The sequence below is a fragment of the Heptranchias perlo genome, chromosome 6, assembly GCF_035084215.1.
Source record: "Heptranchias perlo isolate sHepPer1 chromosome 6, sHepPer1.hap1, whole genome shotgun sequence".
Lineage (NCBI taxonomy): Eukaryota > Metazoa > Chordata > Chondrichthyes > Hexanchiformes > Hexanchidae > Heptranchias > Heptranchias perlo.
This window is the reverse complement of record NC_090330.1, coordinates 37,121,089-37,144,346: the sequence shown is the minus strand read 5'-3', so window position 1 is coordinate 37,144,346 and position 23,258 is coordinate 37,121,089. Positions and strand designations below refer to the sequence as shown.

The following is a 23,258-nucleotide window of genomic DNA, read 5'->3' as shown; positions in this document are numbered from 1 at the left end:
GTGCCACCTCCATATTTCGTTGAGTACGATTCATTATTTTAAAATAAAAACGATGTAAATATGTAGCTTCAAATAAGGAAACTGGGAATAAGTTACTTCCAAAAGCAATTCATAATAAACCTTCATCAATGGGCGGCATCAGGAGGCGAGACTTACATCCCGCCCGCCCGCCCGCTTCAGCCTGTGCCTGTCTTATGAAATATCTCTGCTTCCCCGCCGGTGTAACGCGTTTCCCATCAACGGCTGGAAGGGCAGCGGGCCAGCGCCGCCGATGGACACAGACCGTTCACCAGATCCAGTTTCTGGTCCGAGCGCCACTTACCCAGGACGAGCCGCGCTATGTCTGACGGCAGCAGCATGATCTCGCAATAATCCGCAGTGACTGAACGGGGCGCGGGGAGGAGTCGCCGCCGAGCTTCTCCTGTTCCTCGCGGCTCAAACACATCCGCACCGGCCTCGGAGCCGCGCTCGAGCTCGCTCCCACCCACCAACCAGCCGAAAATGGCGCGTAAAAACAGCGTTGCGTTTATTCGGATTCGATTTCCGGCGGAACTGGAGTGAAATGGAAAGGATGCCTGCGCGTGGCGGGAAATGGAGTTCATTTCCTAATGAAATGAGGCGATGTGCGGGAAAGACTACAGATCCCGGCGGGCTGTTCGGTTTCGGCGCATGCGTGCTGCTCGTCGAGGAGTGGGCCGTCGAATTCTGTTCAATTGTAAGGACTTGTACAACACCAGGTTACAATCCAACAGTTTTATTGTAAATCACAAGCTTTCGGAGCTTTCCTCCTTCGTTACATTAGTCCATCACCACATCTGTTCAATTGTGAAGCGAAAGGTAGTCACGTGATCCGCCAGCGGTGAGCGAGCTCCGTCTCTTTATTGTGCTGTTTCCACCTGGAACTCGTGTCCGACTTTAAACTTTTAACAGCGAGTCGGATCACTGAGTAATCTGTGCGTTTAATCGCTTGCGGTTCCGGTTTGTGATCTGTGGATCTTTGTTGCTGTGAGTGCGCGTCCTGTACAAATCCAGCCGGTGCTTGCGTTAAAAGCTGCAAAACTCGCCTCCCCGCCGGGGCGGCCGGCCGACCGACCGACTTCCTGACCGCCCGCTGGCCGTGCACCGACCGGCGGCCGGACGCGCCCTCGCACGTGCGGGTGGCGGTTGCTGGAGTCCTGGCCTAGTTGGGCGATGTCGCCGGTTTTTGATTTCAGTCAGAGAGCGGATTGTATCTGAACCAAGTGCGGCGGCGGTGGTGTTACTGATGGGATTGGATTAGAATAACATCGGGAGTCGTGGTCAGTCAGTGCGAGGTGTATTGTGTTTGATCCGCCGGGGGGGGTGTTTAACGGTCGGAGGCGGGGGTTCCGTGCTGTATTTTAAGTTACGAGCTGTGGGAAAGGTTGCGGCGATTCGAGCCGCTCTGCTCTTCGCTTCACCCAATTCTCGACTTCCGGTGGGAGTGGGAGGTTGTGGCGCGCGCTGATTATTTACAAACATTTCCCGCCTCGTCTAGGGGGTGGAGTTAACAGATGGTGGGGACCGAATTTAAACGGCTGTAAAAGATGGTCTTTGTAGGAATGTTAGGAGTTACGTTTGTGTTCAATAAAAATGACAAAGATTGCAGACACATTTTAAGTAAATTGGGCCTGTGTTTATTGGAGTGGTTCATGAATCAAAACCAGCCATAGTTTTTAAATGGGAGTCATTGTCACTCACCAGACTATATGTAACAGGTGTAAGGAATCTTACAACACCAGGTTATAGTCCAACAATTTTATTTTAAAATCACAAGCATTTCGGAGATTATCCCCTTCGTCAGGTGAGTGAGTGAATAAGAGGTTCTCAAATCGCATATCTTATATTAGGCTGGGACACCATCACACCAATCACAAGGTGTCGTTGGTGTTCAGACAGGTTAGCCACGGAAAACAGTAGGTCCCAGAATGCTGAATACACATTGTGTCAAATTACACAGACAGAGAGAAAGAGAATATTAAAAACAGATAACTTTTTTTTCCCCTTGCTGGTGGGGTAACGTGTAGCGTGACATGAACCCAAGATCCTGGTTGAGGCCGTCCTCATGGGTGCGGAACTTGGCTATCAATTTCTGCTCGATGATTTTGCGTTGTCGTGTGTCTCGAAGGCCGCCTTGGAGAACGCTTACCCGAAGATCGGTGGCTGAATGTCCTTGACTGCTAAAGTGTTCCCCGACTGGGAGGGAACCCTCCTGTCTGGCGATTGTTGCGCGGTGTCCGTTCATCCGTTGTCGCAGTGTCTGCATGGTCTCGCCAATGTACCATGCTCCGGGGCATCTTTTCCTGCAACGTATGAGGTAGACAACGTTGGCCGAGTCGCAGGAGTATGAACCATGTACCTGGTGGGTGGTGTCCTCTCGTGTGATGGTGGTATCTGTGGCGATGATCTGGCATGTCTTGCAGAGGTTGCCGTGGCAGGGTTGTGTGGTGTCGTGGACGCTGTTCTCCTGAAAGCTGGGTAATTTGCTGCGAACGATGGTCTGTTTGAGGTTGGGTGGCTGCTTGAAGGCGAGTAGTGGAGGCGTGGGGATGGCCTTAGCGAGGTGTTAGTTGTCATCGATGACATGTTGAAGGCTGCGGAGAACATGGCGTAGTTTCTCCGCTCCGGGGAAGTACTGGACGACGAAGGGTACTCTGTTGGTTGCGTCCCGTGTTTGTCTTCTGAGGAGGTCTATGCGATTCTTCGCTGTGGCCCGTCGGAACTGTCGATCGTCATATCCCGTTCTTACGAGGGCGTCTTTCAGCGTCTGTAGGTGTCCATCGCGTTCCTCCTCGTCTGAGCAGATCCTGTGTATTCGTAGGGCCTGTCCATAGGGGATGGCCTCTTTGACGTGGTTGGGGTGGAAGCTGGAAAAGTGGAGCATCGTGAGGTTGTCCGTGGGCTTGCGGTAGAGTGAGGTGCTGAGGTGCCCGTCTGATGGAGATTTGTGTGTCCAAGAAAGAAACCGATTCTGAGGAGTAGTCCATGGTGAGTTTGATGGTGGGATGGAACTTGTTGATGTTATCGTGTAGTCTCTTCACTGATTCTTCGCCGTGGGTCCACAGGAAGAAAATGTCGTCGATGTATCTGGTGTATAGCGTTGGTTGGAGGTCCTGTGCAGTGAAGAAGTCGTGCTCGAACTTGTGCATGAAAATGTTGGCGTATTGGGGTGCGAATTTGGTCCCCAGGGCTGTTCCGTGTGTTTGGGTAAAGAACTGGTTATCGAAGGTGAAGACATTGTGATCCAGGATGAAGCAGATGAGTTGTAGGATGGCGTCTGAAGATTGGCTGTTGTTGGTGTTGAGTTCTGAGGCTTTTGCAGCGACGCCGTCATCGTGGGGGATACTTGTGTAGAGTGCCGAGATGTCCATCGTGGTGAGAAGTGTTCCTGGTTCAACTGGTCCGTGGGTGCTGAGTTTTTGTAGGAAGTCTGTAGTGTCGCGACAGAAGCTGGGGGTTCCCTGTACGATGGGTTTCAGGATGCCCTCGACGTATGCAGAGAGGTTTTCACACAGGGTTCCGTTGCCTGATACGATAGGACGTCCGGGTGTGTTGGCTTTGTGTATCTTTGGGAGGTAGTAGAAGTCTCCCACGCGGGGATCCACGGTACAGCAACCAAAGAAGAAAGAGTCAAACTGGACTCCTCCGGAGGGTCGCTGCCCTAAGCTTGACATGTATGCTCAAGCTGTCAGGAGATGCGTCAATGCCAGATTCATCAGCCGCACTCACAAGACAGTCCAGAATATCTCCCGAGCACAACGCAACGCCATCAACGCTCTCAAGACCAACCGCAACATCGTCATCAAACCAGCGGACAAAGGAGGAGCCATTGTCATACAGAACAGAATGGACTATTGCAAAGAAGCATACCGACAACTGGACAACCAGGAACACTACAGACAGTTACCCGCAGATCCAACCAAAGAACACACCCACCAGCTCAACAAACTGAACAAGACCTTTGATCCAGACCTTCAAAGCATCCTACGTGCTCTCATCCCACGTACTCCCCGCGTGGGAGACTTCTACTGCCTCCCAAAGATACACAAAGCCAACACACCCGGACGTCCTATCGTATCAGGCAACGGAACCCTGTGTGAAAACCTCTCTGGATACGTCGAGGGCATCCTGAAACCCATCGTACAGGGAACCCCCAGCTTCTGTCGCGACACTACAGACTTCCTACAAAAACTCAGCACCCACGGACCAGTTGAACCAGGAACACTTCTCACCACGATGGACGTCTCGGCACTCTACACCAGTATCCCCCACGATGACGGCATCGCTGCAACAGCCTCAGTACTCAACACCAACAGCCAATCTCCAGACGCCATCCTACAACTCATCTGCTTCATCCTGGATCACAATGTCTTCACCTTCGATAACCAGTTCTTTACCCAAACACACGGAACAGCCATGGGGACCAAATTCGCACCCCAATACGCCAACATTTTCATGCACAAGTTCGAGCACGACTTCTTCACTGCACAGGACCTCCAACCAACGCTATACACCAGATACATCGACGACATTTTCTTCCTGTGGACCCACGGCGAAGAATCAGTGAAGAGACGACACGATAACATCAACAAGTTCCATCCCACCATCAAACTCACCATGGACTACTCCTCAGAATCGGTTTCTTTCTTGGACACACAAATCTCCATCAAAGACGGGCACCTCAGCACCTCACTCTACCACAAGCCCACGGACAACCTCACGATGCTCCACTTTTCCAGCTTCCGCCCCAACCACGTCAAAGAGGCCATCCCCTATGGACAGGCCCAGCGAATACACAGGATCTGCTCAGACGAGGAGGAACGCAATGGACACCTACAGACGCTGAAAGACGCCCTCGTAAGAACGGGATATGATGCTCGACTTGTCGATCGACAGTTCCGACGGGCCACAGCGAAGAATCGCATAGACCTCCTCAGAAGACAAACACGGGACGCAACCAACAGAGTACCCTTCGTCGTCCAGTACTTCCCCGGAGCGGAGAAACTATGCCATGTTCTCCGTAGCCTTCAACATGTCATCGATGACGACGAACACCTCGCTAAGGCCATCCCCACGCCTCCACTACTCGCCTTCAAGCAGCCACCCAACCTCCAACAGACCATCGTTCGCAGCAAATTACCCAGCTTTCAGGAGAACCGCGTCCACGACTCCACGCAACCCTGCCACGGCAACCTCTGCAAGACATGCCAGATCATCGACACGGATACCACCATCACACGAGAGGACACCACCCACCAGGTACATGGTTCATACTCCTGCGACTCGGCCAATGTTGTCTACCTCATACGCTGCAGGAAAGGATGCCCCGGAGCATGGTACATTGGCGAGACCATGCAGACACTGCGACAACGGATGAACGGACACCGCGCAACAATCGCCAGACAGGAGGGTTCCCTCCCAGACGGGGAACACTTTAGCAGTCAAGGACATTCAGCCACCGATCTTCGGGTAAGCGTTCTCCAAGGCGGCCTTCGAGACACACGACAACGCAAAATCGTCGAGCAGAAATTGATAGCCAAGTTCCGCACCCATGAGGACGGCCTCAACCGGGATCTTGGGTTCATGTCACGCTACACGTAACCCCACCAGCAAGGGGAAAAAAAAGTTATCTGTTTTTAATATTCTCTCTCTCTCTCTGCCTTTTGGGTCTCTTTCTCTCTGTCTGTGTAATTTGACACAATGTGTATTCAGCATTCTGGGACCTACTGTTTTCCGTGGCTAACCTATCTGAACACCAACGACACCTTTTGATTGGTGTGATGGTGTCCCAGCCTAATATAAGATATGCGATTTGAGAACCTCGTATTCACTCACTCACCTGACGAAGGGGATAATCTCCGAAAGCTTGTGATTTTAAAATAAAATTGTTGGACTATAACCTGGTGTTGTAAGATTCCTTACATTTGTCCACCCCAGTCCATCACCGGCATCTCCACATCGTATGTAACAGGAACAGCAATAGGCCATTCAGCCACTCGAGCCTGTTCCGCCATTCAATCAGATCATGCCTGACCTGTATCTTAAGTCCATCTACCCATTTCGGTTTTGTAACTCTTAATCTTCAGCACCCTGAGTTGAGCTTGCAATCCCACATCCTCTCCATCATAAGGACCACTTTCAACCGACACAACATTCTGCACCTCAGCCCCTCCAATGCTAAATCTGTTATACATGCCTTTATCACCTCCAGACTTGACTACTCCATTGCTCTCTTTGCAGGTCTCCCATCCTCCACCAGGAAATAAACTCCAATTTGTCCAAAACTCTGCTGCACGTAGCCTATCCTGCCCATCACTTGTCTTCACTGACCTACATTGGCCCCCTGTCCCCAATGACTAAATTAAAATTTTTTGTCCTTGTGTTTAAATATCTCCATGGCTTTGCCTCATAGTATCTCTACCAGCCCAATATTCTTCCCCCCCCCCCCCCCCCCCCAAACTGGCTTTTCCCCTGACTCCACCCTATTGTGGATCCCTCCTTTTGCGTCATCATTGGCTGTATCACAAATTTATGCTCCAGCATGTCATGGCCTCCTCTTTCCACCCCCCACCCCCCCCCCCCCGGCCTCTGAAAGCAGCTGATAATTGCCACAGTGGCTTAGCTTGAGAATGAAAACCACGGTGCATACTCATGTCCTACTGCTCCATGGTGGAGCGCAATAAAACTTAAGTTTACTGTACCACGCTCACAGAGGTTCAGTTTCTATCTTTTCATAAGGATCTTTGTATATGGTGATGGTTTTCTATTAAAAGTGTAAGCTCTGTAGTTCATTTTTACTTTGTAGGATTAATTCTGCTGTTTTTTAAAGGAACCATGAGCCTTGCACTTCATGAGCTGCTCCTCTGCTGTCGCCAGTTTGACAATGACAAGGCTACAGAGAGAAAGGTAATAAAATGTATCTCATTAAACTTCTTAAAGTACAGAAGTCAGTTTGTGGCCAATGAATTAAAAACTAGAATGGAAATGTCTCAACTATAAATTGCATTTTGTGTTGCCAGTTGTTTGAATTTTATTTCTTGATGCATTATATATTAATTCCCTCTCCCTTTGCCTGGCCTGACACCACTTTCTCGTTCATTTTTTCTCTCATTTTCTCTCTCTCGCTCCCTTTCTCTTGCTCTTTTACTCTCCCGCTTTGGCTGTCTGTTTCTTCAACTCTCTCCTACCTTCTACCCCTGCAGAATTAAGAAGAACAGGACTTGAATGTGGATCTGTTTTTCCTCTATGGCACTAACAGTTAGCTTACACTCAGGGAACCTGTACTGCCTGATTTAACTATTTTTATTCACAGATTGAATGTACACATTGTAGTTTGTACAGTTTCTTACCAGACTAATCATGGTTTAACATCTTTTGTTTTCTTTTAGAAAGAAGTAGATAAATTTAAACGTCTTATTCGGGAACCAGAAGCCACAGAGCAGTTGGATCGAAATTCTGAATCAAAACATTCAAAACAGTTGACCTGGGATACAGTTTTTAGGTAAATTTGCCAAATGTGCCCTTGTAAAAAATGCTGTGGGTGTCTAACCAAGAATCACAAAACACCTAATAACATTCTACCATTATAAGAGAAAGTACTGAACTACAAAACTATATCTTCATATATGCAAGAGCCCTTATTAAATATATATTGTAAAAAGTTGCAGATTTGTATTATGTTGGCAATATTTTTTGAAATATATTTTTAAAAAAACTGACCATGTGCCTTATCGTATTTAATATTGAGCTCTGTATCATTGAATGTAAGTTCAACAGGTTTTCTTGTGTTTCTGGACCAACCACACAACTCACTGCAGAGGATACCTCAAATTTTGTATGAATTAGTCAATAGCCTCTTTTAGTTCCTTTCTCCCCCTTATATATAATAGTGATAAGAATATTTTTGTCACCTCAAAATATCTTGACTTTAAAATGGGAAGTTACCTTTTCAGTGCAGTCTGTTGTAAGTGAGCTGTGCTGTTCTTAGAAAAGGACAAATGTACATACATTTATTTATGTGCTTGTGCAAAGTTTCTAGATATGTAGTTTCGGCAAGATACAGTACACTACTGTGTAATGGTCATTTCCCCTTACTTTGTGGGGATTGTTTCAAAGCCTACATTCATTGGATTCTCTCTCATTTTCGTAACCACAGATAGATGCAGATCTAGTTTCTCAATATTTGTGATTTAGTTGCTTAGAATTACATAGAAATTGCAACACAAAAACAGGCCACTCGGCCCAACCAGTCCATGTTGGTGTTTATCCTCCACGCAATTGGTAGTCCTAATCCTAAGTGCCCTGTTCCTGTATCCCTTTATTTAATCTAGTGAGCAGCAGTACGGAATCTTGCTTAATAAAATTTAAAATAATTCTACTTTGATTCTATTCCTGCTTTGGCTCTTTTTTTCTCACTCCCACAAAATGCTTGTGTTCCAGGTTTCTACAAAAGTACATCCAGAAAGAGACCGAATGTCTCCAGACGGCCAAGCCCAACGTGTCAGCATCTACCCAAGCCAACCGGCAGAAGAAGATGCAAGAAATCAGCAGTGTCGTGAAATATTTTATCCGATGGGCCAATAAAAGTGAGCAGAGCCTAAATATTGAAAATCTTTTCCAAATCAGTGATTCTTTTCTTGATGAAAAACTCCATTAATTTAATTGTACTGTTAAATGTGGCATGTGATGTATTTATCTGAGCAATTCTCAACACATACTAGTCACGTGCTGGTTTTTATTTTAAAAAAACACAAAATGCCAATCTAGTTCTCTTGTGCTGACAAATCAGGCTAGAGCACATGGGTGCTTCTGAAATAGTTTCCGAATTATATTGCTTCACCTTAGCAGCTTTCAATTTTTGGAACTGCTGATGATGTGTTTAGAAGTACTGAATCTATAGTAAAATTGAAGTCAAGGGGAATCGGGGGGAAACTCTCCAGTGGCTGGAGTCATACCTAGCACAAAGGAAGACAGTAGTGGTTGTTGGAGGCCAATCATCTCAGCCCCAGGGCATTGCTGCAGGAGTTCCTCAGGGCAGTGTCCTAGGCCCAACCATCTTCAACTGCTTCATCAATGACCTTCCCGCCATCATAAGGTCAGAAATGGGAATGTTTGCTGATGATTCCACAGTGTTCAGTTCCATTCGCAACTCCTCAAATAATGAAGCAGTCCGAGCCCACATGCAGCAAGACCTGGACAACATCCAGGCTTGGGCTGATAAGTGGCAAGTAACATTCGCACCAGACAAGTGCCAGGCAATGACCATCTCCAACAAGAGAGAGTCTAACCACCTCCCCTTGACATTCAACGGCAATACCATCACCGAATCCCCCACCATCAACATCCTGGGGGTCACCATTGACCAGAAACTTAACTGGACCAGCCATATAAATACTGTGAATACAAGAGCAGGTCAGAAGCTGGGTATTCTGCAGCGAGTGACTCACCTTCTGACTCCCCAAAGCCTTTCCACCATCTACAAGACACAAGTCAGGAGTGTGATGGAATACTCTTCACTTGCTTGGATGAGTGCAGCTCCAACAACACTCAAGAAGCTCGACACCATCCAGGACAAAGCAGCCCGCTTGATTGGCACCCCATCCACCACCCTAAATATTCACTCTCTTCGCCACTGGCGCTCCATGGCTGCAGTGTGTACCATCCACAGGATGCACTGCAGCAACTCGCCAAGGCTTCTTCGACAGCACCTCCCAAAACCGCGACCTCTACCACTTAAAAGGACAAGAGCAGCAGGTACATAGGAACAACACCATCTGCACGTTCCCCTCCAAGTCACACACCATCCCGACTTGGAAATATATCGCCGTTCTTTCATCGTTGCTGGGTCAAAATCCTGGAACTCCCTTCCTAACAGCACTGTGGGAGAACCGTCACCACACGGACTGCAGCGGTTCAAGAAGGCGGCTCACCACCACCTTCTCAAGGGCAATTAGGGATGGGCAATAAATGCTGGCCTTGCCAGCGACGCCCACATCCCATGAACGAATTTTTAAAAAAATCTGTGGTTACCAGAAATGACCAAGTCTGTCAGCTGAATTCAACAAAGTTTATTTTGTATTTGAACTATGGTTTGGTTTTTAACCTTTCTCATTAGGGGATTTTCATTACATGGTGAGCTGATAAGTTGCGTGCTGTTAGGGCCCATTTTTATATGGATACCTACAGTATGTAACTGCCCACCTCACCCACAAGTAAAATAACAGCCTTATTTATTAATAAATTAATTTCTACTACATATTTAAAAACGTAAAAAAATTATACCATGATTTTTTTTTGCAGGCTCAAATAAACAAAAAGTATTTTGATATCCATTCCTCTCCTCCATGTTCTCTTGTCCTATGAATTGCTATGATTCCAAAGGCACCATTGCTTTATTTACGTATGAGCCATGACTTTGTATGTTGGTACGCATTAAGCATTACAGGCGAGCTTGATCCTGTTCTTCCCTGACATTTACACATGAGCACTTTCAGCAAGTGTTGGAACCATGGCCATTTGTAACATCCCTACTGTGGACCCAGCAGCTGAGATTGAGTAATTCAGCATAAATTGTGGATTGAACCTGGGACCTCCATGGTCTGAAATAAAAACAGAAAATGCTGGAAACAATCAGCAGGTCAGACAGCATCTGTGGAGAGAGTTAATGTTTTAGGCCGATGATCTAACATCAGAACTCATGGTCTCTATAGCCTCCATGGTCTGTATGACTCAACTGCTCACTGGGTGAACTGGCTGAACCGTTGGGGGGGAAGCCCAGGTAAACATTTGTGAAATCCTTCTGGGTTTTGATTCAGCATTGAAACAACAAAATGTTTGAAACATTGTTTTCCTATATTCACTATCTATTCCTAATTGGGTCCTGTAGGGATCATTATTTTTCCCTGATGTATTACATTTTATATAATACATCACAAATAGAGAAATTCCAGTTCTTGGCATACGTTTAGGTATCTATTTCTTTGCCACCTTGTTCTGTGGCTGTCCTGGCTCTCATCTGGGTGGGAGAAAGTCAATAGACGGCACAGCTATTGAATTCAGTGAGTATTTATGTGTAGTTTTCCATTTATTTAATACAAAATCTACCAATGTAGTTCAGTAAGATATCGCTGCTTGAACAATACAATGAAATTAGTCCTGTTTCTTCATTTGAAACAGGAAATTGCTGCTTGATTGGTCATAATTGTAATGTCTTCAAGGAAATACAGGAGCTCGAGGGCCAGTGCTTGCATTGCTTATTGCTGTTTCATTTATCACTGCTTTATTTAGGAGGACCACGTCTGAAATGTCAGGACCTACTGGATCACATCATGGATACTCTGCAGAATAAATTTAGCTGTGCTGCCTATGGAGCTGACTACAACAGCATTCTGCTGAAGGACGTTCTCTCAGTTAGGAAGTACTGGTGTGAAATTTCCCAAAAACAGTGGTCAGGTATTATTTTTAATTGTACTGAACTTGTATAATTTGTGAATATTTTTCAATGACTGTTACAAAAGTGTTTTCACAAATATAATTCATAAGAATCACATTGGATGGTAATGGGTTTTTTTTGTGCTCATCAAATTCAGTGCTGGAGTTGGAACTCTTCCTATTTCAGGCATCCAACGCCAGCATCATGCACTCCCAAATCAGGTGAAGCACAGCTAGACGAACTGTAACGCTTATATTCTGCCCTAACAATGTGCTTCATCTCAGCCTCAAGAACACCCTTCCTGCACCAGCATGGCATATTTTTCCATTTCCTGCTGCAGGCATCCAGTGGCCTCTCAAATAGTGTCAGTTTTGTGCTTGTAGGTCTATATCCACTAGCAACTTGATTGGGACTGCCAAAACTCACTTAATACAGCCGACAGATAGAGGAGACTTCCATCCCATTAGGCCAGTGTCTAATTCACTCTGTCACTCAGTTCCCCAATCTTTTTTAATATTGGTGCAGTAATTTGTTTATTTTACATATCACTTTTAAATGTATTCCAAAACATACTTCACAGTTTGAAAGTCAAGAGATTCATTTCAGTGAATTATCCTGTTGTCAACTGGTGAAATCTCATTCATGATCATGGATTCAAAATCTAATTTGTACAGGGCACAGGGTTTGCACTGGTCAAATATCTATTGTCAAGAATGGTCGGTCTATAGTTCTTTGTCTCTTTATGTATTATGTCTCCCAAACTTCACTTTTGATGGGGAAAGTCTATTGTATTATTGAAAATGATGTGAGCATTACAGATGTGTTTCTGGCTGGAACTGTGCACAGATTACTAATTTCTACCTACCTGTATATATGGGCATTGGGGTGGGGGTGGGGGGAAGGAGAGGACTTTCTTGGTGCACTGAAGAGTGCATTCCCACTAGAATTTTTTGTCTGATTATACTCCTGTGAAGCACCTTGGGACGTTTTACTGAGTTAAAGGCGCTGTATAAATGCATGTTGTTGTGGTTGTTGTTGTTAAAAGACCGACTCTGTTGGGCAGTATAATTGAAAACCAGTAACATGCCAAAGGAAACTTGAGGCTAAAAATTTTCATGCAACACTGGAGTGTAATAGAAGAGAAATCTAATGTATCCTATATGCTACAGGGTGCATTTACACAACAACCGTAGCAGCAAGGTGAAGCAGTTTCGTTTGGCAGTAATGCTATAGTTAATACAAGTTAAATGCAGAGTCAGAGCCCCATCTGACAACGAAGCAATGTGGGAATGAGTGTGTCAGGTTGAGCCTTAATTCAGTATTTATTCTGCTTTGCACTGACGCTAAACGTGTAGGATAAATGCACCCATATGTAGTTGGGACACTATAAGTGGAGCTCAGGTGCTCATGTAATCTGATTAATTCAGGTCCACAGCAATCAACAAATCTTGTTAAACATATGCTTAATTTTAATTTTAAAAAAATTACAGTAACCATTTATTCCAGATAAATGTATGCAGAACCCATTGGGGTGTAGACTATTTCTCACTCTTGCTGTTTGGGATTATTGATTCAAATATGAAAATTCTTCAATTATATATCTTTTTCAAAAAGATTTTGATGGTTTGATTGAATTGAACAAAAATTTAAAAATGTTGCGGTACAAAGATTTACAACCTTGTAGTTTTTAACCTATTTATAGAAATATTAACCAGGCTAAGATTTCTTTTAACTGCTAGTTATCCTAAAAAATCTGCAGGTGAAATCCGTACCTATGAGTTCAGTGGAGTGAATCTTACTCCACAGGACAGAGCAGAGTAGTCTAGAGCCTTAAATATGTCTCTGAAACTTTCTCATCAGTATGTATGATTTCAGATGCTTTTTTTTTTAAGAGAAAGCCTGTTGTAAATCATGTTTGGAACTAAACCTACCACACTGCAGGTTTAAAGCGTTAAGGGTAATTAGTTGCTGATCACTTTTGGAAGGACGCCAAAGCCTTGGAGAGGGTGTAGAGGCGATTTACTAGAATGTTAGCCAGGTTGAGGGACGTCAATTACATAGAGAGATTAGAGGAGCTGGGATTGTTCTCCTTAGAACATAGAAGGTTAAGGGGAGATTTAATAGAGGTGTTCAAAATCATGAAGGGTTTTGATAGAATAAATAAGGAGAAACTCTTTCTACTGGCCGAAGGGTCGATAACCAAAGGACACAGATTTAAGATAATTGGCAAAACAACCAGAGGGGAGATGAGGAGAAATTTTTTTACGCAGCGAGTTGTAATGATCAGGAATGCACTGCCTGAAAGGATGATGGAAGCAGATTCAATAGTAACTTTCAAAAGGGAATTCTATAAATACTTGAACAGGGGGAAAGAGCAGGGGAGTGGGACTAATTGAATAATTATTTCAAAGAGCCGGCACTGGCACGATGGGCCGATTGGCTTCCTACTGTGCTGTAAGATTTTATGATTCTGCGTTCCCAGATTTACTGACCATATACTTCAAGATGTACCTGACACCATCCAGGGATACCAACCGGGTTCTTGTGGCCAGAATAATTCATATCCTTGTCAGAGGCTGCTGTTTCCAATCTGAAGCCGTGACCTCCAAACTGTTCGAGTTCTTTTCAAAAGCAATGCAGAATGCAAGGTAGTGTGCTTGTTTTATATATAATTTTTTTTAGGTACGTGGTCATGCGTTTCATTGAAAAGTCATTATAAGTACCAGCAATATCTGTTAATCCTAAAGGTGATGCTGTGATTAGGAGGTTCACTGCTAAATAGCTAAACATGTGACACACAATTGTTGCTATTTTGTACCGAGAGTGTGTCACCATGTGATTGCACAACTGGGTTCCCACAAATCTTTTAAAATGCTTTCTGAAATTTTTTTCAATCTCCAAGTTTTTCTCAATAACTGAAATTTCCAAAATAAGGGTTTAAACAGAGTAAAATAATTCCAAAATTACATCTTTCAAAATAACATGATTAAAGTTATCCATTGAATTTTCTTTTTTGTCTTTTAATTATTTAATTAAAGTTGTTATTTGAAGGCCTCAGTCTCTTCCAAAAATCTAGGTTTGGGCTTGACATTTTTGCCCAGCGCTGTGACTCTCGGCTAAATTTGGATTTCTTCCTTGCTTTGTGTATCAATGTAATATATAAAAAATGTATCATGGTTATCACAGTACTAGAAATCTTGCCGATATAACTTAATCTCCAAAAACGGGAAGAAAAGCAGAAGGAACAGTCCTACCTTGAAGAAACACACCTGATTTGTGGACCAATCTGTTCCGCAACTGACCGACTTTCAACCGAAGGCAGAAATGAGAGGGAGGTTACTTAACCAAACAAAATTTGATCTATCTGATGCTAATGCAATATTGCACCAAATTCCCCTTTTAAGGCAAATAGCCATCTGTAACAAATTATTGTTGAAGTAAATACCCTACATCAGTGAAGAAAACCATGGCTATGGGGACGCAAAGAGGCTGCAAAGGGATATAGACAAGTTAAGTGAGTGGGAGAGACGATGGCAGATAGAGTATAATGTGGGAAAATGTGAAATTATCCACTTTCGTAGGAAGAATAGAAAAGATGAGACTAAGAAATGTTGGTAGTCAGAGGGATTTGGGTGCCCTTGTACATGAATGACAGAAACTTAACATTTAGGTACAGCAAGCACATTAGGAAGGCAAATGGTATGTTAGCCTTTATTGCCCCCCGTTAAAATTTACCCCAAACAATCTGCAAAGGGATATAGACAGGTTAAGTGAGTGGGCAAGAAGGTGGCAAATGGAGAATAATGTGTGGAAATGTGAGATTATTCACTTTGGCAGGAAGAATAGAAAAACAGAATATTTTTTAAATGGTGAGAAACTATTCAATGTTGGTGTTCAGAGGGATTTGGGTGTCGTTGTATGCAAAACACAAAGTTAACATGCAGGTACAGCAAGCAATTAGGAAGGCAAATAGTATGTTGGCCTCTATTGCAAGGGGATTAGAGTACAAGAGTAAGGAAGTCTTGCTGCAATTGTACAGGGCTTTGGTGAGACCACACCTGGAGTACTGTGTACAGTTTTGGTCTCCTTACCTAAGGAAGGATATGCTTGCCTTAGAGGCGGTGCAACCATTTTCAGCTGCTTCATCAATGACCTTCCCTCCATCATAAGGTCAGAAGTGGGGATGTTCATGTTCACTGATGATTGCAAAGTGTTCAGTTCCATTTGCAACCCCTCAGATAATGAAGCAGTCCATGCCTGCATGCAGCAAGTCCTGGACAAAATCCAGGCTTGGGCTGACAAGTGGCAAGTAACATTCGCTCCAGACAAGTGCCAGGCAATGACCATCTCCAACAAGAGAGAATCTAACCACCTCCCCTTGACACTCAACAGCATTACCATCGCCAAATTCCCCCCACCGCCACCATCCTAGGGGTCACCATTGACCAGAAACTTAACTGGACCAGCCACATAAATACTGTGACTACAAGTGCAGGTCAGAGGCTGGGTATTCTGCGGTGAGTGACTCACCTCCTGATTCCCCAAAGTCTTTCCACCATCTACAAAGCACAAGTCAGGAGTGTGATGGAATGCTCTTCACTTGCTGAGTGCAGCTCCAACAGCACTCGAGAAGCTCGACACCATCCAAGATAAAGCAGCCCGCTTGATTGGAACCCTATCCACCACCTTAAACATTCACTTCCTCCACCACTGCACATCGTGGCTGCAGTGTGTACCATGTACAAGATGTACTGCAGCAACTCGCCAAGGCTTCTTCGACAGCATCTCCCAAACCCGCGACCTCTATCACCTAGAAGGACAAGGGCAAGAAGGCGCATGGGAACGCTGCCACCTGCATGTTCCCCTCCAAGTCACACACCATTCTGACTTGGAAATGTATCGCCGTTCCTTCATTGTCGCTGGGTCAAAATCCTGGAACTCCCTACCTAACAGTACTGTGGGAGAACCTTTGACACACGGACTGCAGCGGTTCAAGAAGACGGTTCACCACCACCTTCTCAAGGGCAATTAGGAATGGGCAGTAAATGCTGGCCTTGCCAGTGATGCCCACATCCCATGAATGAATAGAAAAAAAACGAACGTTTACTGGATTAAGTCCTGGGATGAGAAGGTTGTCCTATGAGGAGAGATTGAGTAGAATGGGCCTATACTCTCTGGAGTTTAGAAGAATGAGAGGTGATCTCATTGAAACATGAGATTCTGAGAGGGCTTGACAGGGTAGATGCTGAGAGGTGGTTTTCCCTGGCTGGAGTGTCTAGAACTAGAGATCATAGTCTCAAGATAAGGGGTCAGCTATTTAGGATCAAAATGAGGAAAAATGTCTTCACTCAGAGGGTTCTGAATCTTTGGAATTCTCTACCCCAGAGGGCTGTGGATGCTCAGTCGTTGTGTATATTCAAGACTAAGATCTATTGATGTTTGGACACTAAGGGAATCAAGGAATATGGGGATAGAGCAGGAAAATGGAGTTGAGGTCAAAGATCAGCCATGATCTTATTGAATGGTGGAGCAGGCTCATGGGGCTGTATGCCTTACTCCTGCTCCTATTTCTTATATTCTTATGCCAGCTGTGATGTACTTTGGTATCAGTCAGCCAAAACCCCTAGTCATGGACATTAAAGTTTTTTCACTGACTGTAGGTGAGAGCAGCTTTAACAAAAAATGTAAACCTGTTTCATGGATTGTTTTCATTCATATTTCTGTAATGCAGACAGGAGAAAGTCTTCGCTGTTATTGAGCAAATCATGTCAGCTCTCAATGTCTTCCTCAACATGTGTGTAATGAATTGTCGTATTCGTGTGTGTAAATTGGGGGAGGAGGTCTTCCCAACGCTGCTATACATTTGGACACAGAGGCATCCCCAGGATTCCCTAAAGGAAGAAATCATTGAATTCTTTCGACTAGAGCTTAGAGCCCATCACCCAAAAGGGGCCAAAACTCAGGAAAAAGGTATGGATGTAGGTTGATGGAAGTTTTCAGTTATCTTTTATACTCACGGCCTGCGTGTTTAGTATATACTGTACTTGTGCACAAGTTAAAAAAATAGTGTTTAAAAAATGATTTTTGTCTCTATTAGATTGTTGATTTAAATTCTTTATTACTAGTACACACATAGTTGATTATGGTTTCTGTGAGCTGTCTCTGCAAGGTACAGAAATATGTATTTTTATTTCACCAGCTGAGGACCAATTAATATGTGTCTGAGTTACAGTGTCTGTTAAATAATGGGGAAATGTGTAAATGTAATCAATAAGTCTGTGGAGAACACAGAGAGCTAGTACAAACTGATACACCAACATGTTGAAACTATTCTAGATCTTCTCCAATAGTTATGGAAGATCCTTGTGAATATTGTTTGTTTTAAAAAATATGTATATAATGTATGTGTGTAATGTAATTATATATAAACTGTGTTTAAATATATATGTTGTGTGTGTGTGTGTGTGTGTGTGTGTGTACAACAGGAGCTTTTGCAGCTGACTGGTTGAAATGGCAGAACTTGCTTTATAGCCTCCATGAAGCAATTGTCAGTGAATTGAGCAACATAGGAAGCAGAGGGAAGTACTCAGCAGGAATGCGCCATGTTGCTATCAAGGAGAACCTTGTCGATCTGGCTGCTGATATCTGTCATCAGGTAAAGGAGAAATGAAAATCTGATTGGTTTGGAATCCTGTCACTTCCTCCAATAAACCCACTTCCAATTTGGGAGGTGAGGTGTTGATTAATGATAATGGGTTTAATAGATCTCGGGTTGTATGTAAACCATTTATGTATTTTTATCATCAATGTTACAACAAATTGTAATCCAAAAGTTCAAAAATACATTGAAGGAAGCAAATAACATTTTTACCATGAGTGCTCTTTAGGTGCGACCAGTTTATTTTCTTTTTTGCTTTCAGTTGTTTGGCCAAGACTCCAGAGTGTTTGTGCCGTCAGTAACAGATGTAGATTCGCCGCAAAGCCCCTCCCATCAGGGGACACTGAGCAAACGTAGACGTATTGAATTGGGATGGGAAGTGGTTCGAGATGGTCTGCAAAAATCGCAGAATGATTTTGATATGGTACCATGGTATGTTAACTATTAAAACTAGAAATGTGCCTAATACTGATTTTATTATTAATCCCCCCAAACTTTGCATTTTTGCCCATTTTCTCATTCATATCCACAATCCTCCTTACCCAGGGTAGTGGACCATTTCACATCACCATTAAAGTTCCTTCAAAACTTTCTTCTGGCTGTGTGAAGTTAAGGTCAATAAAGATGGCTAGGTTAGGTTGGAAATTTTTTATTCAGTTTGGTGGACTTATTGAAGTCAATATAGATTACAAAGTTTGAAATATTTTAAGCTCTGAAAGTACAGAAATGTGGTAATTGTACTCCTCATGCAAATTGAAGTCTGTAGTTCTATTTCTTCCTCCTTCTCTTCCACTTTTCCCCCCCTCTCAATTCTAGCAAAGCATTATCCAGATTGAGATATCCTTTCTCTTCATCCTTCCTTGTTTTAGTTGTTTAATGAAGAGATTCCTATAAGACAGTTACGCAGTCAAGAAAAATGGGCCAACATCTATCTAATATATATTAAAAACGATGCCTGGTCGCAACATTCAGTAGGTGCCGCTGTAATCATAACATTATGTGACAGGCCCACCCTCAAGCTTCTCAATTTAGCACCTGATAGGCTGCTGCAGAAACTTCTCAAAAAAAAAAAAGTGACAAAGAATGCACAAATAAGAAGGCACGAACCATGTGCTAATGAAGCAGGAAACGCGAAGAATAGAAAAGCAGGATTGTGTTTTTAAAAAAAAATCTGTCAACCCTGGCAGCAATGATCAACGCACAAGCTTGGGAATGTCAATCTGGACTGAAGAGATAAGCCAAGAAAATAGAAGATTGTCTTCTTGGAAGCAATATCAGGTGGTTGAGGACTCGGAAACAAGCCGAACATCAGGTGCAAGTAAATTTGGCAACTGAGCTAGCGATAAAGTGAAGACGGAAAAATTGGAAGTGTGATCGAGTGATCAGACGTGAACACTAACGACAGGGCATTAACTGAGTGGAAGCCTGCGTGGATCCCCATCCCCCCTCACCGCCACCCTGCAAAGAAAATAGTTTCCGCCCTTCTTCAAGTTAAGCAGGAAATGACCCTTTGCTGAGGGAAAAATGGGCTCACCAGCCAAAGATCCCCCTGTTCTCTGTACATTTTTTTTCTCCTTATCCCCCTCACCTCCTCCCCATGCTCCTCTTCCCTCCTAGTCTCCCACCCCCCCCCCCCCCAATCTTCTCTCCATCTCCTCTCTCCCACTTTCCTCCTCTCCCTCTTTCACCCCTCTTCCTCTCATCTCTCTGCCCTCCATGCCCCATCTGCCTCCTCCCTGCTTTCCTTTCTTGGTCCAGTTAACCTCTCACCCTCAAACCCTGCCCTTCTTGAAAAGTACCTGTGGTCTTGACTCCCCCTGTATAGTGCCATGGGAGATCAATTAGTAATATATTTCAAGTCTTGCCTAATGAGACCACATCCTGTACTTCCAGGAAAGTAATTACTTTCTCCTGTCATGCTGTTTCTATCACATCAGAAAGCCATGCTCAAACTTGCTATTTTTAAGCCTTTTTCTTATACTCACCTCCAATTAGATATTTTTTTAAAGTCTCGCTGCCCTGCCGAGCATCCGCTTTTAAATTTTCTTTTTCCATTGGCCCCCACTTTGTAAATATTGTGCTGTCTCTTTTTAAAAAAAAGTCACCCTGCTACCCACCGCCCCCCCCCCCACCCCAACCCACTCTGTCCTTCTCCCTGCCTGATTGAGCGACCTACCCCGTCTGGTTCCCTCATCTTCCCCATGCTGTTTGACAGGCAACAGCTCCAAGAGTGAAAGGAAATCTGTAGAAGAGACAAAAAGGGAAGAGGTGAGGGAAAGAGAGCAAGAAGCAAATGATAGAGCACAAGAGAAATAGAAGTGAAGGAGGAGAACGAGAAAAACAAAGGTAAAGGAGGAGAAGGAGACATTTATATTTAATGATATGTCACATGGAAAATTATAATTATATGCTAAATGAGCCACACCAATTTCTTTTTTTATCCATGAGCCACAGGACTTATACTAGTCTGTATAAAAATCTCATTGGCAGTTGCTAATTGGACTCATGATCATGGAATTTAAATCTCATGTTCAGTTTGATTTAAATGTTGGAATGTGTTCATGAAATTTTAAATTCTAAAGAATACTAAGGTATTATAAATGATGGCAGACTTTTGCTTTTGTTCCAAGGTTACAAATTACTACAGTTCTGGTTGCAAAGTATCCATCGAGCGTACCCCTCTACGAGCTTGTTCCCATTCTGACCATATTGCACCAGATCCTGTCTCAGCAGAGACGTGGAGAGAGAATTCCTTATGTTCTTTGCTGCCTTAGTGAGATTGCTGTGTGCCAGAGACTGCAGTCAGACCTGAATGCTGCACAGAGATTAGACCTGCAGAAGCTCTGGACCAAGATATGGGCCATCACACTTCGGAGCATCAGCTCACAACAGACTGAGGCTGAAAGCTTTCGGCTGCTGGAGGCTATTCTTCACGGAAACTTGACCGTTCCAGACAAAGATTTCTGGAAAATCTTTTCAGGATCCACGTGCAAACCATCCAGGTGAGTTGAGCTTCCATGAAAGCTAAAGGCGGTGATCATTTGTTTCAAAATTAGAGTACAGAATTTCACATTTTTTTTTATCTCCAACATGTTAGCATTTCAATTTTTTCCCCTTTCTCATTTTATGAGAACAGCTGGACAAGCTGCACCCAGGCTGTTGCTTGAACTAAACACTAGACTGGGTCAGATATGCTTGCTTTCTGGGTAAATTGATTACATGGCATAGAAATAAGCCATATAGACCAGAAAGGTCCTGGGTTTGATCCCTAGTCTGTACTGAGTTAATGACACTGCTCAAGACAGCAGTAGGATGCTAAAATATGCATTCCAGGGGAAGGAGGGGGAAATCAGTTAAGTCTCCTGAGCCTGATCCAGAGACTCTTGAGCTGTAGCAACACTTCTGGCTAGGCACTAAATCATGGCTGTCGTCATCTCTTGCCTTGATTCATGTCTGTGTGCATGTTTGCTCTTACTGCAGTTTGTATTTCTCTGATGTATACCGCACAGTGTCTGACTTGAGCTCAATTTAGTTCATGATTCTTTTGCATTGTACCCAGCTTGCAGCACTAAGTTGTAATTGGCACTCGATGAGTCAGGATTGTATCACATTATGGTGAATCCAGAGATATAGATATAGATATATATATATAATATAACAAATATTTCATCAGCCAAATAAAATTACTTTTAATATAAGCAATCTCTTGTGGGTGCTGGCTGGGAACAGGGAACATTGCAGACAGGCTGCCTAGGTCCAGAGAGCTGGAAGCTGAACCAGGAGTTGGTTCTGTAAAGAAGGGATGGAGTGGTGAGTGGTCAGGTTGAGAGATTGGCAAGTCTGGCCCGATGATGAGGGTGGGAGTAAAACAGAATTACATTAATGTGGGCTGGGTCACTGTGAATAGGGGAAACACTGGAGGCTGGAAAAAGGTGCATTTAGATAAATGTATATAAAGGAGCTGGAACTTTCTACTGGAGGGCTAGTCCTGAGGTTGTGCATGAGAAAAGGCTAAAACTATCAGGAGGGAAGGCCCAGCAAAAAAAACTAAGCTGCATGAAAGAAGCAAAATTGAAAAAATATTGAATTGATCATCACCTATTGGAAATCAATCATTTAATTTTGTTTTATATTAATGACAATTGTTGGTTAATGATTGGTAGCAGTTTGGTTGTGTGTGGGTTACTGGCTTTTGATTGGTAGTTTTAACTACATGTGTGTATTTGAGCAAATCAGCATAGTTAACTTAATAGTGGTTAAATAATGGATATCTGCATGTATGATATTTTGAAGCATGGACAATTTTCCCTTGCTCTAAACATAAAGCTTTTAATTTCATGGATAATTATCATCTAGTTGTTTAAAATTATTCTCCAGTTCTGCAGCTAAATGTCTCTCGCAAGCATTGGCGAAATGCACTTTACCAGAACAAATGGACGGTATTGCTGAGCATTATCTAATGTCAACGGGTGACAGACCACTGATTCTCAGAGAAGCGATAATGAGATGGTTATTGGCATACCGAGCAGAGGAGGACATTGAAGAAAATGTGGAGCTGCCATCCGTTGTCTGTAGGTTGGTATATTAATCCTGGAAGCATGAGCCACAGGTTGCTGTGTGCTAACCATTCAATAATAATTGGACGCTGAATTTTGCAGTCTTAGATGCCTCCTGAGTGCGATTAAGGATCGAAAAGGAAACTGGGCAGCATGGAAAATTCTGCAGTTGTTTAATAACCCTTTATTTAGCAGAGTAGAATGAACTTTACCCTATGCCAAATGATCCTATACCTGATTTGGGAGTGCTCATAAGAGTAAAGAATAAAAAATGTTCTATTCCTTAATACTAACATCTTTGAACACAAATTGACCAAAATAAACATGTATTTATCATAATTAAATATAACTATTACCGGAGTGATAAACTATATGCAGTAAATGAAGTGGTTTATGCCTAAGGAAAGTTACTTTGAAAAGCTGAACTTATTGCCTTTTGGAATATATGGGTGTCAGCAGGCCTAATTTTGCTTCAGCAAAGTCTTGAAGTTCTGGAGCAAAATTATATTTCTTAAGCTCACGTTAGCTCATGGCTCACTCACACAAAGTCAACCCTGACAAATCTAAAATAATTTGATTCATTAGTTCCCTAAAT

The 23,258-nt window shown here is 43.6% G+C and overlaps 2 protein-coding genes across 6 annotated transcripts in view; one reads left to right on the top strand and one right to left on the bottom strand.

The window, feature by feature from the left end:
* Positions 1-518, bottom strand: part of npat (nuclear protein, ataxia-telangiectasia locus) — a 43,896-nt gene extending 43,378 nt beyond the window's left edge. For 3 of the 4 annotated variants that reach the window (XM_067986124.1, XM_067986125.1, XM_067986126.1), the window contains exon 1: positions 323-518. In XM_067986124.1, the coding sequence (XP_067842225.1) occupies positions 323-359 (37 nt within the window). In that variant the 5' untranslated portion in view covers positions 360-518. The remainder of the gene's footprint in view (positions 1-322) is intronic. The other variant, XM_067986127.1, reaches the window with a different exon arrangement.
* Positions 519-682: 164 nt separating this feature from the next.
* The window catches only part of atm (ATM serine/threonine kinase), a 169,862-nt gene continuing 147,286 nt past the window's right edge, over positions 683-23,258 (top strand). Inside the window, exons 1-11 of one of the 2 annotated variants that reach the window (XM_067986120.1) lie at positions 683-859; positions 6,848-6,924; positions 7,407-7,519; positions 8,458-8,603; positions 11,305-11,469; positions 13,932-14,097; positions 17,181-17,419; positions 17,935-18,104; positions 18,370-18,539; positions 20,738-21,109; positions 22,485-22,682. In XM_067986120.1, coding sequence (XP_067842221.1) covers positions 6,853-6,924; positions 7,407-7,519; positions 8,458-8,603; positions 11,305-11,469; positions 13,932-14,097; positions 17,181-17,419; positions 17,935-18,104; positions 18,370-18,539; positions 20,738-21,109; positions 22,485-22,682 — 1,811 coding nt within the window. In that variant the 5' untranslated portion in view covers positions 683-859; positions 6,848-6,852. The remainder of the gene's footprint in view (positions 860-6,847; positions 6,925-7,406; positions 7,520-8,457; positions 8,604-11,304; positions 11,470-13,931; positions 14,098-17,180; positions 17,420-17,934; positions 18,105-18,369; positions 18,540-20,737; positions 21,110-22,484; positions 22,683-23,258) is intronic. The other variant, XM_067986121.1, reaches the window with a different exon arrangement.